Genomic DNA, 20,515 nt, shown 5'->3' with positions numbered 1-20,515 from the left:
AAAAGTCTCATTTTATGTAATTTCTCACGTTACATGTGGGGAAATATGTTCACATATGCAGAAAATCCATAAGAGCATGCATGAAAAAAAGTGTTATTACATGTGATAAAGTGTTTGATAACGCTGAAAACGTGAACATGTGAGGAAAAAAGTGTAATCACATGTGGGAAATGTGTTATCACATGGAAAAATGTGTAATAACATGCAGAGAAATGTGATATCCCATCCCTCTGACCATGTGCCTTTCCAGGGCATGGCATCACATTTGATCAAATATAACTGAGACGATGTTACATGCGTTTACTTGTGATCACTTTATAATATTTTTTTTTTCACAAATGAAAAAAATCAAATGGGGGGGGGAGTATCATCCCGTGGGAAAAACAAGCTATCACTGCGGGAAAATATGAAAACACATGAGGAAAAAAACATCACGTGGAAAAAACGTTATGTGGAAAAATGTGATCACGTGAAAATGTGATACCTTGTGATATAAAACTTCTGATCACATGCCTTTTTCAGGCTTTGGCATCAAATGTGATCAAATATTACTGAGATGATGTTTCACCTGTTTACTTGAGATTATGTGGCTTTTAGCCGCTTCACATTATATTTTTCACACATTTGTAAAAAAATCATTATCACGTGGAAAAACATGCCATCACATGTGGAGAGGCACACAATTATATAACGCAGGACACTTTTATAGGACATCAGAACGACAGGACTCAATCACAGCACTCAAGACGATCGTCAACCAGTAGACCAATAATGGACTATGGCTCCTCTTACTACAGCAGACTAACTGTGCTGCTCAAGCTGCTGCAGCCTCCATCAATGTTCACCATACAGCCAGAACACGAACCAAGAAAGAACTAGAGAGATGGTTCCAGCGATATTCCACTAGCGGGGTGAGTCAACAGACGCTAACGTTAGCACAGCTCAACAAGCTAAGCTAAGGCTAGAAAATTCATCTGACTTCCCGGATTGACTGAGCTCAGTCAAAACCAGTGAACAGAACAGAGCCACAGGAGAGAATAAGCTGGTGACACAAGCTTGGAGCAAAACCAAAGGGATGAAAGCAACAGGTTGCTGTGTTAGCGTCCATGTCCAAAATAGCAACTTCACAGAAGAAAGCAAAGATATTCTTTCTGTGTAAAGTCAGGCAATGAAAAGAAGTTTTATTTCAAGTGATTTTGGAGCACTGCTATTGGTCCATTCATCATGAAATTTTCACACACACAAAACAGTGGCTGGGTTCAAATGATGTACGACAAAAAAGAAGATTCATGTTTATTTTTGGACAGCCGTGATACGCTGGCGTTAGGCCATTATGTCAGGCCACATTAGAATGTTCTCTTACTTTGTGCTGCTCTACTTGGGCCAGATATCCCTCCATGTCACCCGCCATCGGCTCGCTCTCCATTTTACGGATCCGCCCTTCTGTCTGCAGCAGCCAATCAGAGAGCTGCTGGAGCTGCTGCTGCTGAAGGTCCATGAGAACTTCGTGAAGTCTAAACAAGCAAAAGAGACACTGTATTTATATGTATATCTGACTTGAGTGAAACCTGGTCCTCTTTGTATGTTTCTATGCATCTGCTTGCATGTATGTTGCTTTAAAGCTCATGCTGGTAAGTCAGGGTCTTCCCCCGTGTGTATACGTACCTGGCCTGGCGGTCCATGCTGGCCACTCGGAGGGTCTCCCAGCGAGAGTTGAGGAGGGTCATCTGAACTCGGATCTCCTCCTCTTCGTCCTCACTCAGGTTGCCCTGGGCGATCAGCTGGTTTCCTGCCTGCAGCACGTTACCCACACTGCTCTGGTGGGCCGTCAGCTCCATCATGAACGCCTGTGGTGGGAAGGAGAAAAAGAGAGGTATGAGAACACACACCAGATACCATGACAACCCTTAACAACATGAAACACTGCACTTTCCTCTCTGTCATACAATATTTAGCCTCAACATGTGAGCTGTTGAAGTATCTCACAGGGTGGGCTGGAGGTCATTAAGTCCACAGCAAGGTGGATTTAAAGGGCCCATACCAGTGAAAACTGAATTTTCTTCACTTTTTTTTTTAAATAAAAAGTTTGATGTAGTATGTTAACACTGCTAAAGCTTAAAATGTATCACTAAATCCTCTGTCTATATTTGAAAAACCAAGCTAAACTAAATCTTCTTTAAAATTCACTGTTTCTTTGAAGTCACGAAAACCAACAACACCCTTTTTTGGTCTGCAACAGATCAGCTCTACCCATTCATAACGAAGTTATGAGGGAGTATTTCAAACCAAACTGTTTTTTGAATGAGGCAAAATACAAGGCAGCTAATCAAAACAGAGCTCATTTACATATATCAGTCTTAAAGGCACAGTAACAAAATCAGCCTGTTTACTTAAGGCTGAAACACTATCACTCTTTATAGTGTAAATGGGGTGGAGCTAAACTGCTGTAGGCTGAAAAAGGGCAAATACGTCATTTAGTTTTTTGTGAAATCACAAAAACAACGAATATAAAACAAGCTTTTGGCAGCTTGGTTGCCATATATGGACTGTATGGACTGATGGGCATTACATGTTAAAACTAACAACGTTTACAAGCCACATCAAACTGTTACATTACAAAAGTGAGAAAAATTCAGTTTACCACGATATGGGCCCTTTAATCTGAGAATTTAACAACACTAGAGAAGATTATGGCCTTATCTGATATTTACCAGTATTTAAGAGGCTTCAAAAGCACTCCCCTTTTATTGACCATAAACTGCTGCAGTGCGTAAACAGCTCTGAACTGAACATGACCTACATATATGCAGCTTGTTTCACCTGAGCTAAACTAACCAGCATCTTTGAGTGTTTATATTTGGTTAAGTGTTCAGATTCAGTGACTGCAGGTGCTCACTGGATCACTTCACCCTCAAACAGCCAGAGGAGACAGAGAACAACATCAGTACAGCCATGACAACCTCAGCAAACAATAACACGCCAAAGACAGATCACTCTGAGCCAGAGAATGTGATAAAAAAGAAAGAAAAAGAATAGTGAACAAAGGAGACATAAAACAGAGCAGCCAATCACAACAAAGCCATTTACATATATCAGTCTTAAAGGCACAGTAATAATAAAAGCAGCCTGTTTAATTGTCAGGGAAAAATAGAGGTTGGAATGGCAGGAAACTCAAACTTGGGAATGTCACGGGTGCATTTAAACCAGACTACAAATGGACTCCTCTGTTATCCCTTCAGTTCGGTCCAGTTTCTTAGACCAACTAAAAGCTCAGTTGCTGTAAACATGTAAACACAGCGTCTTATGTTCAGAGGGAAACCTCGGAGCTGTTGCCGTAGAGAGCAGCAGGTTAGGGCTTCTAGAAAAGCCCATTCTTTGGGGGATTAGCACAGCGCTGTTTGTTTGACCTGCTTTTGTACCAGCCTGAATAGCTCACATTTGTGTCCACCTTACAGACAGGAATGTAAACCTCAACACCTACTCCTGCTAAAATCCCACCCCCAGACATTTCCCTCCCTCTCTCTCTCTCGCTCGCTCCATCACTCAGTCAGTGATGCTGCTCCGCTCTGTGGAATTCTTCACATTCCATACATGTCCAGAACATGTTTTCCAAGCAGAGGGACGGAGAGAGGGAGGGAGGCTCCAAATTCCTTGCGGAGGGACAGGAGGTGTGTACAGACTAAACTGTGACAGGGTGACCTCTACTCATCCTCAGGTCTGATGGAAGTCAAACTCCTCGAGCTCTTCCATTCAGACACATGGTCCTGGTCTTATGTTGAGTGCATGCTGAAGTGCTGTTTCAGCCATAAGCTCTAATGTAACAGGGAATTAGGGCTGCATGATATTTATTGAAAGGTACTGTAATTACAGTCATATGCAAACACAACACCCCTGGTCAATTATTTAATTAGATGCTTTGTTGACCTTTTAAGTGAAAATAACACGTTCTCCACAGAGAAATAACCGAAATACAAGATTTTTCTGCTAATTTCAGTGCAGGATTTCTATTTATTGCCGACTTTAACACATTGGAAAAAAAGAAACACAAAATATAAAATGTGCCATAATGTTTGCACGGGTCATATTTTACTAAATTCAGCATAGATACAGTAATTGTACACTAAAACGTGCAGAGATGTGTTCTCTGTACTTATTTTCAACAAAACATGCAATTTTACCAGGGTGCTCAAACTTTTGCATATGGCTGTATATAGCTACATATCACAATACGCCTTCCAACATTCAATGAAACACAAAGAAATGAAAATACATTAGTAAATTCTTGATATGACATGATTTAAGACCGTCCTGCATTAATTTTGACCCAAATGGTTTATGTTCATTTGATCATGTAAATGCTTTGATTCAACACAAAACCACAGAAACTGGACACATCTGGAGCCTCTGAGCTCTGATGTTCAGAGCATGCAATATAACAAGCAGTGATTTGCTACAGGTAAATTTTCTGTGATATTAGAATTGCAAAGGCAAATGTAGCAATAACAATTAAACCATACACTGTGAAGTCCTACATGTAATAGAAGCTAGCAGGGCATCTGAAAGTCAGTCAAGGCACTCAGTTTTAGCCATGTAAACATATAAGATATGGAGTCCTGTAATGTGAGATGGTCAGCGACCTGACCAAAGAAGTGATTCAGACAAAAGTCAATGAGACAGCTAGCAGAGGACACATATACATGGAGGATCTGCCAGTCGAACACTAACTAATGCGATATGAGAGTGTCTGTGGAACTTTAATGCCTAGAACTTCAAGGCACTCACTTCCCAGTTTGACATCAGCTGGCAGTTTGTAGTAAAGTTCTTCTCTACTCTTTTAAAATGAATAAAAGGTAGTATACAGAGTTAACATACTGAGACAATTCTTCCGTAATAAACACTACATCATTCCTTTTTTCCTCTGCAACATTACCTGTTTCAAAGCACGTATTCCTTTAATATACGTATGTGGAGCGTATAACTATAATGTGTGTGCCCTCCGTACCTCATGTGTGTGGAACTGATCCTTAACCTCCTCCACGTCATCAGACACCTCGTCCTGCATGTGGAGCGCGTCCTCAGCAGACAGCAGCCAGGTCAGCACCTCCTCGAGAGTGACCTGATACGAGTCTAGATCCATCTCTTCTCCTCCCTCCATCTCCACCTCCGTCACCGTGCTGGGGGTCTCTGCCCGCGGGCTGCCCGCCTCCTCTGCCTCACCAGCCAATCCCTGCAGGGAAAGAGAAAAAAGTTACAGGCAACAGCAGGAGATGAAGCCTGTGTGGGGGGAAAAGTAAAATACAGCACTTTCTGAATGTGGATTGTGTTTTCCAACAGATTTGGCTGTTGACTGTTAAAATCCATTTTTAGGTTCCAAAGATGAATCTGTTTTTGGCAAAAAGTACTTCAGCAATGGCCACAATACTGCTTTGAAGTTACTTGTTGCGCATTATAATGAACACACATCTCCAACACAAGGAAAGTCATTAATTAATTTGGAGGAATTTTAATGGTCTAATTAAGAGTGGGCAATATGACTATGTTTTATCGTATTGATATGATAAATTACGTGACAAGTTTTTCTGAGCACTACATGGATACTGACAGTAATCAAAGAACACTGACCAGCTGCACGTTTCATTACAAGAGAGCATATTTAGGTCAGTTTAACTGGTTTTCCTGTAGCACAATATGCAAATCTTTGAACAAAACTCACTGCACATCTCAAAAATCATCAGGACAGGGTATGAATACCTGGACTTTGATATCAAATCTTAAATGATACTTGATAGCTCCTTTTAAATCACTAATTGAAAGCGGGTGTGGCTTAATCCAGAAATGAGAATGAGTCAGTGGAAGTGGGTACCTCAATAGGCTACAAAGTAATCAAGACATCCTGATGTTAATTATATGCGTGTGGAAAGTGATTTAGATAGCCAGACTGACTGCTTAGGTACTGAAATTTGTTACTGAGTAACATGAAATATTTCCGTACTTGGTAGTATTAAGGTAATTCAGTTGGTACCAAGTTTTGAATTTCAGGAGTCCTGCTCATAACGTTTGGCAGTAATATGGCACTTTTTAGGCTTTTCTGTTCCAACTCATCAAACCACAGAAAAAAATACATATTGTGATACATATTGTGAACTGTGAAAGTGAAAATGTCTTCAAATAGTGTGATACTATAATATTCTAATGGTCTAATGTTCTTAAACCACTCTCTACAAAGACTGTTATGTTGGCAGTCAAAAGCTGCTCGCTTTATTAGGCCCCCACGGGATGTCAGCTGATATCACTTACAGTTAGAACTTACAGCTGACTGGGGCAGATCTAGCACGGCAGGAATTTCACTAACGTGTTCCTAGTAAAGGTAGCAACCTATTACAGTGCAATGAGTTCAGTACGACGCATCCTACTGCTAAGGTTTGTCTATGGAGATTGCATAGCTATGTGCTTGATATATAAAGCAGTAGAAACATCTGAACTCAATTAGAGGGGTGTTCATCTATTTTGGCCATATAATGTATGAACAAGTACCTGAACATTAACTTGAACTCAACAATTACTTGAATGGGGACTGGATGATTGGCTCATGAACTGCAACCGGAAATGCTGATCTGATTTAAGCGCTTTCCTTTCTCAAAGTTAAACAGTATCACAGGAAATAAATTACGCCTAAAGCAGCGCTAATAGTAAATAAGTGGGCGTAGAGAAAAAGGCAGACAGAAAAGCATATCAGGAAATACTTGAGGTTTAGGGGGTCAGAGCTGTGAGCCAATGAAAACAGTAATCAAAGAACTAAAGAGTTGACTCCCAGACATTCAATACACAGCATCTTTGTTATCAGCCAATCACGGCTTTGCCAAGATTTCTCAGTCAAATCAGTCAACTACAGGTAAAACTGCATAGCAGATACCACATCCATGTAAAAACATCCGCATTCACCTGCAGTCAGGAGGATAATACGCCCATAATCCTCCTGGCATTTTCAAACAGGACATTTAAATATCAGTAAACACCCAGTCCAGAAAATGTCAAGGGAAAGCTGAAACATTAGCAGGAGCGTGTATGTGGGCGCATAACTGTAACAAGAGCAGGTTTTTCTTCATGGCATGAATAGCATTGAGTTTAATGATCATTGAAATGTGCTCTGTGGAGGAAAACACACCCCTGCTCTGCCCTTCTAAATGACCAAGAATACAGCGCCGCACCCAGTCATTCTGGGAAAAGAGTTAATGGCAGTTAAGAGATCAGACAGGCTGTCCAGCACAGAGACCAGTGAGACAGGAGAGAGGAAGGCCTTTAACAGAGCTCAGACTAGCTAACTACAACTCCACCAGTGATCCAGATGTGCATGATGCCACTGTTTCTTTTCTGACATTGATACTGCTCACTGTTTTTTCCTTTAAGGACTCTAAAATCATCTTTAATTAAAAGAACTTGAATCTCAAGTCTCAATTTTAGACACAACTTTTTTATACTTAATCATCTAATAGTATCTAATAGAGTCTAAAATAAAAAATACACTCTACAATACATACAGTACACACTACAGTGGTTACTCTCATCAGAAATCTTTGGTATTGTTGACATTTTTCATGCATGAACGTATATAAAAAAAAAAAGATTATAAATCTTTCAAGAGAGATTCACAATGCATTTAAGATTTGATTATTTACGATATCCCATCCAGCATTTTCAGTTGGTGCTGGCTCAATACAGATACTGGGTATTGGATCAGTACCATCTCTATAAGGGGCAAAGTAAAACTCAATGCATTCCTTATGAGCTGAGGCTTCTAAATCATGTTTACACGGTAACAGACTGAATGTGAAATGGGTGCGTTTTCATCCATTGGGAATAAAAGAAAGCAGAATATCTATTTAGTGAGACACATCGTGGATCTCACAGAACAAGGTTCTAACTTCTGACTTGATGCCATAGCTGTATGCAAAAATGTGGGCACCCTCTGTCAATTTCCATGTTTTGATGATGTTCTAAGTGAAAACAATCGAACACGTGCTCTACACAGAACACACTTCTGCACATTTTATGCAACATATACTGCTTACTTGCTGAATTTAACATATTGAGGAAAAAATAAAATGCCTGAGCAAAAGTTATGATGTTTTATTTTTTGTCCAATATGTCCGAAATATTAAAATACAAGTTGTGAACCAATATGTGCAGGAAAAAGTCATATTTAAGTGTGTTCTTTGTAACTTACTTTCACTTAGAAAATAGACAAAACATGTCATTTGACCAGGGGTGCACAAACTTTCAAACACCTTCAGGGAGCAGTGGTGAGTAACGTTTGTTTATTTCACTTCAAGTTGCGTCTTGTCAGTTGGCAGCTACTAAGCATCAATAGTGTGAAAGCAAGACGGCTAATTAGCCAAATTATCCACTTCAGGCTTGTAATGTAATAGTTGCAAACAATGAATAAACAAGGTATTAAACTGTTAATCTCAGTTATATATATATGTGTGTCAATTAATCATCAGCTAAAATTTCATGACCTAGCTCAGCCAATGTGTACACAGCTGGCAGTGAGTAGAACCTTAAAGGTAAACTAACCACAGATACACAGACCTCAGCACTTTCAATGACCAACATTTCTCTTTCTAAAGGTGAATGACACTCAGGTTACTCCACAGACGTGACATCTTTATGAACACAGTCTTGTGACTGACACTGACATGTGCGCATGCACGCACCCCTCACAGGTATATGTATATGAGGCTGCGCTGACAGACAGGACAGGCCTGTTACAGAGGAAAACCTTCCACACAACAATGGGAGGAAGCACTGACCTGACTGAAAAAAAGAGAGCACAAAGAAATGCAAATCACCGCCCTGATTCAGATTCTCATATAAAGCTTTGTTGTTTTGCATAGAATTACCCCGAATGCCCTCGTCAGGGAGAAAAGGTCATCAACTCGAAATATTCACTGGCATTTTCGAGCAGAAACCCACACGGCCGAAACAGCTTTGTTCATTCAGTCCAGTGACAGAAAGAAAGCGTCTGTACACGAGAGAGCGAGTGAGCGAGAGACAGAAGAGAGAGAGACTGTGCTTACTCATGTGATGTGCGTGCGTTTGTCGTCATAGATTTTTAGGGAAAATGAATGTCCACAGAAAAAACAGCGCTGACCTACAGGACCAACAAAGTGCTCCTGAATTTGTAAAGAGCTTTTAACAAAAGCTTTTTAAAACTGAGACAGTAAAAATCACTTTTTGGTTACTGAGGTTACAAACTGAGAACTGATAAAAGCAACTTTGTTTCAGATAAAATGTGTGAAATGATAATATTATGATGCTACTTTTCTACAACTTCAACAAGAAGCTGTTTAGAAGAAAAATGAGAAAATAAAAATATCCAAAATGCTTTGTATTTGAAACATAGCTACACAATTTCAGGCAGATAAAGCCAAGTCTACAGTGGAATTTTAGAAATATTGTTCTTTTGTGACAACTCACACTGTACGTGTGAATTCCTCATAGTTTAAGGCCAAAGCCCACATTTTATCTTCTCACACTTTTACGAAATATTCAACTGACATATTGCAACATGGGTGCTCACACTGCACATGAAACGCTGCCCCTACAAACAGCTCTGTCTATGGACAACAACGGTCAAAGCTGTTTCATTAAAAACACCACGCTGTGCACCTGAGTACCAAACAACAAAGCTGAGAAATCGTGGTACAGACATATTGCTAACTTGTGTCACAATGTGCCCTGAAACTAAAACCAGACAGTGATGTAGATGAGTAGGACAGTACAGTCTCTATACAGCCTGTTTTACAAAGTCAGTCAAACAGAGCAAAATGGGCATAATTACGGACTTGCCTCTGTGTTCAGGCGCAGTGGTTGTGATACTTTCCACTGGGAAAAGCTTATTTAAGGTGCACAACTGGACCTTAAAACCACTGTTGTACCTTTGAGGGCACATTTACATTGTTTGTACCTTGATGAATGAAAAATGTACCTGCATCATACCTCAATATACAAAAAGTGATTCCAAATTTTTGAACGCAAGGGTACTTTTTACTTTAGGATGAAGGATGGATACGTTAAACAGCTGTGCATTTTGCCACAGAATGAGTCAAAGCTGGAAAGTGGATGCAAATATTCCTGATTGTAATGGACAACAGCAGAGCTAATTTTATTTGAAATCGTATTTGAAACAGTTTGCACGTGTCTACAAATGCATACACGCCAGAATACTGGAGTAAAAAAAAAATATTTTTTTAAATAAATAAAATTTTATAATTTTTCTAATGACTAGAATAATTTTTTAAACAAATATAAAGGGGATATACAACAGCTCCAAACAGCATTTGGACATTTGTTCCACACTTAAAAAAATGTTAGTTGTGTTAGGCAACAAAATGTCAAATCAAGTGGTATTTATTTTAAATAGGACTTTTCAAGACTGTCATCTCTTCCTTCATGGCTAGTGGGTTTCAAATCATTACTTCTTTGCATACTTCTGCATGTTTGCATCTAAAATGCCGTTGAAACCTTCTGAGTTCATGATTCTGTCAGTGAACACAAGCTCACCAAAACCACTTTGACACTTCCACTCGCTTAACAGTTCTCTTAGCGCTATCTGGTTCAAACAAAGCATCTACCATTAGTTTGATGTTGTGCTTAAAATCCTTTTCTTTGAAACAATGTTGTTAAACATTTTATAAAGGAACCTAAACAACTTCATTAAAGTTTGCCAGAAGTTGAAGTGTCCAAATACAATAACTGTATGAATGTCCTGACATCGCATGAAAACAAACGTGAACGTGCATATAAAAAAACCTGTGTTAAACTGAGCAAACGAGTGAGGCCGGTGTTGCCAGGCAGGCTCGCAGGGTTAAAATAGCTGGGGCTTGGCAACACACATGCTCCTAAATCACAAACATATGGCAGATGATGACTCTCTCATAGCCAACTCCCTGCTTATTCCCAGTGATTCCAAATATACCATGTATGGAACTTGCACATGAGTTCTAGTGGCTAAACACAGCAAAGCACCATATTGTTCCAATAATAGCCTTTGAACAAAACAGAAAGCAGGCCATTAATGGCGTCTTTAAAACATATGCTTGACATTTATTAGTTACAGACTGTACTAAGTGAGCTCATAAACTAAGCAGAGGAAATGATAATGTCCCCTGCAAACCCCCCCTATGTTCTTAGAGCTGGGATGACAGCAGATTTTACAGAACTTTCTCCAGTTGTCCCCATTCTGCTGCAATGAACTACTCAAACTACCAAAGAAAACAAAACAACACCCATGCTGGGTAAACCTGACATGACATGAAGAGGCAGGTGTACCTACAAGCTACAGCACACCTGTTAGGCTACTCACCTGATCAAAGCTAACAATTATAGGCCAGTGTGACTGAAAAAGCACTCATATATACATATCTTTAGCCATAGTTTGGACAAATATGAAATTCACACATATTCCCTTTTCTACAAAATCTAGGCGGTTAGTCGAGTTTGGTGTTCAAAGCTTTCTTTAGTTTGCTCTGAAGCTACGAGGCTAATGTACCTAACAAGTAACATTAGCTCAGCATCTTATTAGCATTGCACAATCTGCAAGCCTAAAACATCACATACTTTCCACATAACGAAGGTTTTTTAAAAAAAAAGAGTTCTTAAAGTTTTAAAATGCTGTTCTACAGCCCACGTATGGAAACTAAGCTGCACGAGCAGCCCAACTGAAGTCACTGTGTTTGCTGATGCCAAAAACATAAGTTGTTCAGGTGATGATAATATATATTATGCCTATTCAGCCTACAGCAGTTTAGCTTCTCCCATTCACGCTAAAGTTATAAAGAGTGTTTCAGCCTGGACAGCTTTTTGAATTAAGCACAACACAGGGCAGCCAATCAGACGGCACATACCAGGCTTAAAGGCACAGCGTGTTTAATTGTAAGAGATAAACAGTGGTGGACAACAATCATGTAAAAATGAACTACTATGTTTTTGGTACGTAAAACCACCTAAACTTTGCATGTGGACGTCATGAGAAAACATACAAGAAAAATATAGGATATGGGTCCTTTAAAGACTTGCCTGTGTGTTTTCTGACACTGTATGATATTGTGTTATCTAACAATGGATGAAAGCACGTTGCATATCTAGGAAAAAGTCGTATCGGTCACCTTGAATCCTGAATTTTGCCCAAACCTGTCTTGGCTAATCATTTGGGGTCACCAAACTATTGCTTTAAGTACACTTGCAGAGACCCACCACTAAAATGTGTGTGTTCATTTGCTCATGTGTAAAAGTTAAAAACAGACTCAAACCAAAGGGCTTTCAGGCAAACAAAATACAGTTCTTTAGCAGCAGCATGCATGCGCACTGTACAGTAGCGGGACAACAAGGGTGCACTGAGTGAAAGTTATGACTCACTCTTACCACTGGAAAAAGAGCGAGCACATGAGAGAAATCTGGAGTTTGGAATGATTTTAGAGCAGTATAACACACAGCACATTTTCCAAAAAACAGCCCCACCAGGATCTCTCACTCACCACTGTAATGGCCTCCTCCTGCCAAACTGTAGCCGATGAACTGCGAATTCCTACAGAGGCTCAACAGATCGACACACTGTATTTCACATTTTGTCTAATTCTGTCATCTTACTGCTGTTTTGTCCAGTTCCATTCAATAATTTTTACTGTCATTCACTGCTTTGCAAACAATCTTGTCAAGGGAAGGATGGTATGACACAACAGCACAAGCATGCTAATGTAAGCTTTGTCACTACCAACACTGCTAATGTTCAGAGGGATCCCGGAATTTGAAATGGATGTTTTTCAACTTTGTAAGTTCATGTTACTCATCATATTAGAAATAACTCATCATATCACTAAAAAGACAACATTCCTGTTCTCCCATGAGCATTGTTTAAAGTTTAATGTTTAAAGTTTAAAGTTTAAGCATTATTTAAAGTTTTAAGTGTCTTCCTCTGAAACGTCTTCTGAGCTTCAATTACATCACGCTGACTTTGACTGAATGTTTCAATGAGAAACACTAATGTTGCTAAATATGAATGAATGTGAAGAGTCAACAATTAGAGTCACGCTCACCGGAGGTTACCAGCTTCCATCATTATTAGTCACGTCCGGGTTTTTGGTTGATCTAACTCTTAACTGCTTTGCTTAAGCGCACAACAACAGCAGCGCCTATTGGACAACTTGAGCAAAACCATGTTTCCTGACCACTGAGGTACACCTGCCCACAGTCTATAGACTAAAAGACTATCATTCTTTTAATATATAAACGGTACCACAGGTGAATTCCTCTTTTAAAGTGAAACCAAACAACCGAAGCCATATCTACTTCTACATTTCCTGTAACGCAAGCTTTCCAACCTTTTGCAACTCACGGCTCACACAACTGATCACAAAAGCTTCCGCAGCCCACGAGGAGATTTAACCACCCTGATTGTTTAAAATGCAACAAATATAACACAATAATTGATGTATTGGCTTACACTTGACTGTGCGCTCATGCAACAAAATAAACGGCAAAAAAATATGAAAAATTTGTTGGTAGCCATTTATCCAGACGGCAAAATATGATCAAAAACACAAATGTTTTACATTAACTTGCACTGAAAATATACACACGCGTCTGTCATGCAGACCAATCCATGAGCTCCAGCTAAAGATTATGCTTTATTTGGTTAAATATTTACAAACTGCAATAAAATTCTCCAATTAAAAGACAACTTGACTGCCTACGGCCCCCTAGCAGTACCACCACGACCCACAGGTTGAAAACCAATGCGATAGTGTGTGACAGTCTGTTAGAATAACTGTGTGTATCATAAAAACATTATATAGTGCTTTTTTAAAAGCAAACAACACAGCAACTATAACAATGCATGCTGATATTCTTTCCTATCACCACCATCATCAACTTTATTGGTTAGAAGGCACGTCAATGAAACTGATCTAAGCAGTGAAGCAGGACGTGGTCAGATCAGCGTCTGCAGGTTGTTCCAGTGGTCTGCAGCAGTTAAAGGGATTTGTTCACCTGTGAGCTTAGAGGCTGGCCTTCATCCACTTTATACTTCCGGGGCAGCGTCTCCACCTCTCTGATGTCATCCATGGTGACGTCATTGGGCAGAACAGCGAACAGAGACGTCACGTACATGATGATGGACTTTTTGTCGGGCAGCTGTACAGCCACGTCTAGAGAGAGCACAAAGCAAGAGAGAGAAAGAGAAGAAGAGGAATGAGGTGGTGATGACTGACCGTTACAGATCAGTTAGGACAATTTTTAAGGACCCTATATCTGACAATTTTCTTTTATTTTAGTTGCTCCCATATTTTAAATTCAACTGAACATAACGCTGTTGTCGGAATGAAACCTTGTATCTCCAAAATGGTAACTTTACAGGAGGAGGAAAACACCTTTACTTTTATTGTAAGTCAATGGAACCAGACTTTTTCCCCCTAAGTAATTTTGACCATTTCTTTTGGTCTATTTATCATGAAATTTACACACAATGTAAAGGACAACAAGTGTTTTTATATACAATGTAAAGGACAACAAGTGAAAAATGACCACTGGGCTTAAAGCCCCTTATAACTTCATTGAGAATGGGTGGGACTAAACTGCTGTTGACTGATTGCTGTAGACTGTATGTGTTGTTTTTTGTGACATCACAAAAACGATGCCTGTTTTTTGTGGAGTTTATTTGCCATATATGGACTGTATGTACCGTGCATTTTTGTTTTTAAATTCATACAATTTACACTGTACAAATTTGTCTTTATTTAAAATATATTCCAAAACATGTTGCTTAATGTTAGACAAAATGAGCTACTGGTATTCTCTGTGGTTCTATATCATGCACTCAGTAAAAAACGTCATTAAAAGTTGCAAGACAGTACTAAATGCCTTATTTAAATGCATGACTGAATGAATATGTGCTTAAACATACACATATATAGAATGAAAGAGCTTGACCCTTTTCACAGCAGCCATAAAATGCAATTTCGGCCTGTTTTGGAGGTCCCTGAGTTTTTGCACTACGCACTTTTTTCAGTAATGTTAACAAAATGTGTGTTGTTGAAAATGTTTATGATTTAGAAAACCAGACGTCAACTGGCTTTCTCAGCAAGCAAGCCAACAGTTTACAGGTTTTAAGTGTTTAAACGCTAGCTTTTATTGTGGCAGTTGTACACGACTCTGATAATAAGAAATCTGCAGTCATGCTGTCTGTTTTATCTTGGCACAACTGTCTTTATGAAGAGGTGTGAACTGCTGTCACAGCAAGAGGTTCTAACCCCCCCTTTAGCCCTCATTGCTCACTAGCAGCTCAACACAGTCACAACATTTCACACAGAGAGCCAACAGTGTCCTAGTACATCAGACAGAGATACAGGGAAATATTTTATTTGATTAGATTAATTAAATATATTCAGGTTTGCCATTAAGTGGCCTGCAGAAAAAGGTAAACACTGACTGGGATCAAACTTGGTTACACACCCATGCTAACTGCCATCTTGAGGTTAAAAGGACAGCCATTCTAAACTCTTCACTTACATAAACAGCCTCTGGTCTGGTGTGGTGTGTGTTTGTGTGTGTGTGTGTGTGTCTGTGTGTGTGTATCTGTGTGTCTGTGTGTGTGTGTGTGTGTGTGTGTGTCTGTGTGTGTATCTGTGTGTCTGTGTGTGTATCTGTGTGTCTGTGTGTGTGTGTGTCTGTGTGTCTGTGTGTGTGTGTGTCTGTGTGTTTGTGTGTGTGTGTGTCTGTGTGTGTGTGTCTGTGTGTCTGTGTGTGTGTGTCTGTGTGTGTGTGTCTGTGTCTGTGTGTGTGTGTGTCTGTGTGTGTGTCTGTGTGTGTGCAGCAGGTCTGTGAGGGCCCTCTGATTGGTCATGCACTGTGTGTGCTTGTATGCAAGAAAATCCATGTAATCCAATCAGTTCAGTTCATTAGACAAGGTAAGTGGAGCTGCCTTCAGAGTGCAGAGCGCAGACTTTTAGGAAAGTTTTCGACATTGAAACACTGATTCATAGCTGAAGCCAGGTTTCGGTTTCTGGTTAGAGTGTTGACGTTCAAAGCGAGTAAAACAGTGAACACACGTTGCTGTTTTTTGGGTTTGTTTTGTTTTTTTAAATCGAAAATGGCCAAAAATACTAAGTGGCTGCTTAGATATTTCATATTTGCTATATGTCCTATTTTTGCAAGCAAACATTATTACTCTTTAGAGGATATTTCCATTTTAAAGCTGAAAGCAATGAAATGAAACTTAAAGCATGTTCTTGGAAAATTAGTATTTGTATACAAACAAATAGGTGTAAATAAGGCTAAAACTGGCTGCGGTCTTACCCTCAGGGTCCAGCAACTTCTCAATGTTGAGCTCGTTTTTAGCCAAGGTGAAGGCATGGTCCAGTCTCTCCACTGGAGAGAGAGCCAATATTTGCTCCCAACTGAACGCATGAGGCCTGAAGAGGAGATAAGAGGAGAGAAAACAAAGGAAAAGATTTCTAAACCTGAAAAGTTGTGTAGAACACCTACAGCACTGCAGACTCTATAACAAGCAGCCTGCAGGTCACAGACTCTCCCTGTGTCTGTGAGTTTGAGCTGTCTCCACTGGTTGATCGATGTGAGCCATGATGGTCCCAAACACACCATGCAGCTTATGAACACATGCTGTTGACCTTTGACCCCATTAATAAGCTGAGTGCCCTTTCCCAGGAGAACAGAGTGCCAACAGTGCAAACATACGGAACTGGAGCACATAACAGAAAAAAAGACTGATGTCTGAGAGAGCGACAGGAAGTGTGCGTGTATGCATGTGTTTCATCCAGTGACGCACTGAAATGAAAATTCTTGAAACTGAAATCAATTTCAGGACACGCTCAGCCAAAAACTGAAACCAAGTTCTTTTATATAGTCTGCTGGTCAATTTATTCTTATGAATTAATGAAAATTAATTAAAAGGAAAGTGAACTGACAGAGCTAATAATAATAATAATAATAATAATAATAATAATAATAATTTTACCATGAAATTACACTTATACAGTGCCTCTCACATACCCAAGGTCGCTTTAAAATAAAAAAAAAAACAAAAACAAAACAAAAAACAAAACGGTGAATTATAAGGAATGAAAGTATTCTGAGAAAAGATCTGAAGCTTTCAAGATGGAAAGAGAGGTAGAAGAACAAATGGATGAAGGTAAGGAAGGTGGGAGCAGCAACACTAAAAGACCTGCCACCCATAGTGCAAAGCCTGAATCTAGGAACAAGCTAGAAGACCAGAATCAGAGGACCTTAGATTGGGGCATTAGGATGTAACAAAGCAGAGAGATCAGTAGGTGCAACAGCATGCGAGCCTTTAAAGGTTAACAGCGGGATTTTGTAGCGTCCGCTTTCTGAAACTGGTAGCAAGCCTAACTGATGAGGGATGGGGATAATATGGGCAGGTTTCTTAGTGGATACTGCATAATTTTAGATGTACTAAAGAGAGTAAAGAGTTTTAGAATGTAAACCATAGAATAGAGAATCGCAATAGCCTAGCCTAGACGTAACGAAAGCACGCGCCAGGATTTCAGGATCTTTAGAGGTGAGCATAGGGCGAAGCCTAGCAATACTGCAAAGTCGGAAAAATTAACGTAGTTAAAGATTTAATATGTGTAACAAAGGTGAGATATGGGTCAAACAGGACACCAAGGTTTCACACAATAGAGGATAGGCTGACTGAAGTATCAACAACAACAAGAATGCAATCTAAACAGGCAGAGACTGACTTGGTACCAACAATCAAAAACACCTTTTTTTAATGTTTAACTTGAGAACGTTAAGCTTGCTAAATAATACTAAATATTAAGAATATTAAATATTAAATCAGTTAATGCTGAAAAGTACGTAAGCTCAAGACTGTACAGAAAGCAGCCGAGGTCTGTGTGTTTTACTGTTTATCTGATGCTGCTTAAACTGTTTGAATGCATTCAAACAGTTTGGAGGGAACCACCAGTGTTTTTAATCACGATTTCTCATTTTCATTACCATTCAAATCATTTGTTAAGTATCAGATCTTGATACTTCATTTGCGGTCAACATTTGTGGTCGTTTTCCTCTTTCGAAATTATTTACCTGAAGCGGTGCAGTATGGCGTTGAAGGCGAGTCCATCTGCCCAGCTGGTGGTGAAGTTGAGCACGTTGACGTTGTCATGGTTACGGGTGCAGTGTCTGACCCAGCTCAGGAGCGTTTTCTCACTGTTGGTCTGCTGCAGACTGGACATTACATCCTTCATGATGTCTTTAACCTGCACAGACAGTCACATAAAATCACACACAGCTTCCAGATCATCTGTGAAAGACACACTAAAAAATCTAAAAGAATCCTTGTTTTGACTCATCACCGTCAGAAACACACACATAACGCTATATTTGTGAGGACTTCATCGACTTCTTTACCACTGTAGCCAAGAAACGCTACACCCACACCTACATCTAACATAAATCCTAACCTTAACCTCAATGACAAAGTTGCTTTTGTGGTGAAAACAGCATGTTTTCTTGTTTGGACCTCATTTATACAAAATTGTCATATTGTCCTAAAATCATGGTGTATTGAAAACTTCACATCAAGTTGGATGTGCTGTTAGCACTAAACCAACACTATAAACGTGAGAGAACTCGAGTCACCAAGCAGATACAGCCACAAAGTTATCATTTTTAGCCAGCGCTAAAAAATGCAGAGGAAAAAAATGAGTATAAACTCATTTTGGTCAAAAATCTCAACGCTAACAGCTCAAAAGTCCTACGAGAAAGAGAGCAGTGTGAAAGAGAGCATTATGTTAATGTCTATGTTTTCATCCATTTCATCCAAGTTAACATCCATTTATTATATTCAATTATATATTTCTGTGTCAACATTAAGACTGTATGAAGAAACTTTATGGGTTTGCGCTCCCTCTGGCATAAATGGAAACTGTCATAGATACACTAAATATGTGACTACAATGCACCCAGTCTCGATGTTGGTCAAAGAGCTGAACACAAAGGAGAAGAATGCCAACGAGCGCAGTTCATGTGTCTACATACAAACTGTTCAAAAGTCTGAAGTCACTGCTTTCAATAATATAAACATAATTTGTCGCAGATACATAAAATGTATGAATCAGTGGTTTTCAACCACAGCTGGCCACACTTGCTCCAGCTAATCAATCTCTTCCCAAGTCCCTGATTGGCTGGATCAGATGTATTAGAGTTAAGTCAGGGGTGAGGCAGCTTATTGGATACAGGTTGGAGCTAAACTCTGCCAGAAGTAGCTCTCCAGAACCAGGTTTGGAGACCACTGCATTATAGAATTCTAAACTGAATAAAATAACAGCAAATGTGATTCTGACAACTCATTCCAAACACTTGAACACATCTGTGTGTGTCCTCACCTGCCAGTGTAGGATGATACTCCAAATAAGTCCAAGTGTCAGTTTATGATTCCCATCAACGATGTCTGTCCCTCCGATATTCACCAGCTCCACCTACACACAGAGAAAGAGAAAGAAATAAACGAGAGTGCATCACCAATATTTATCAACACACGCATCACAGACACAGTAACACAACAATCCCCAATCTGTTCAGAATTAAGGTCAGATCCAAGGTTTTTCAACTATTCTGGTGACCGGAAAGAAACAAGATGAATCAACCAATCAGCGTAATCTACGGCGCCCAGCTGGTGACATCCCGTATAAATAAAAATAACGCGTGGGAACAAGATCCTAATGCGTGGCCACGACTTAGTAAGGTGTGGAAACGAGATAATTAAGTTGGGTCCACGACTTAGTAGGGTGTGGGATCAAGATCATGCCTTAATAAAGCTGTGATCAAGGCTTAATCATCTCTTTCCCATGCCTTACTTGTGTGGCCACTCATTATGATCTCGTCCCTTCGCCTCACTAAGTTGTTGCCATGATTTAATTATCTCGTTCCCATGCCTTACTAAGTCATGGCCACAAGTTATTTTTTATTTATACAGGATGTCATCAGAGGGGCTTTGTAGTAATGTGAAAATTTTGAAATTGTGGCATGACTGACAGCAGAGAGCGTGGTCAGACACATTAGAAAAGGAGGTGGAGACAGTTCAGTGGTTATGAATAGGGTAGCTCATAATGCTTAACACGGCAGCTGTAAAGGGAAGGTCCAACCCTTGGACAATGAGAGCCAATCACCTTGTATGTAAAAGAGACAAAGCTATACAATTTTTTCATTAGTTGAATTCAAGACCACAAATTATTAATGCCACTTTTGTCAGATTGCGTTGTCTAACAGGACATTACTGCCTACCAATACAGCAACCAGATCAACAAACTGACAGGACTTTGGTGTGGTTTGGTGTGGACACCACTCTGAAGAGGAAGAACTAGCACCACACTAAGGCCACCTGATGATCACGGACACATAGCTACTAGGCAAAAGTGGACAACTCTCTATAGCAGGAGTGGGAGGTAGTCTGTGAAACTGTCAAATTCTAATATGCAAA

The 20,515-nt window shown here is 39.7% G+C and overlaps 1 protein-coding gene across 6 annotated transcripts in view; it reads right to left on the bottom strand.

Moving 5' to 3' along the window:
• Window positions 1-20,515, bottom strand: part of LOC118821931 (utrophin-like) — a 301,986-nt gene that overhangs the window by 237,381 nt on the left and 44,090 nt on the right. For all 6 annotated transcript variants that reach the window (XM_036590622.1, XM_036590623.1, XM_036590621.1 and 3 more), the window contains 7 exons: window positions 19,422-19,514; window positions 18,121-18,293; window positions 16,351-16,466; window positions 14,047-14,204; window positions 5,003-5,227; window positions 1,666-1,847; window positions 1,364-1,514 (listed from right to left, as the gene is read on the bottom strand). In XM_036590622.1, coding sequence (XP_036446515.1) covers window positions 1,364-1,514; window positions 1,666-1,847; window positions 5,003-5,227; window positions 14,047-14,204; window positions 16,351-16,466; window positions 18,121-18,293; window positions 19,422-19,514 — 1,098 coding nt within the window. The remainder of the gene's footprint in view (window positions 1-1,363; window positions 1,515-1,665; window positions 1,848-5,002; window positions 5,228-14,046; window positions 14,205-16,350; window positions 16,467-18,120; window positions 18,294-19,421; window positions 19,515-20,515) is intronic.

This window comes from Colossoma macropomum, unplaced genomic scaffold (genome assembly GCF_904425465.1).
Source record: "Colossoma macropomum unplaced genomic scaffold, Colossoma_macropomum, whole genome shotgun sequence".
NCBI lineage: Eukaryota > Metazoa > Chordata > Actinopteri > Characiformes > Serrasalmidae > Colossoma > Colossoma macropomum.
The sequence above is the reverse complement of the archived record's forward strand: the minus strand, read 5'-3'. Positions and strand labels throughout refer to the sequence as shown.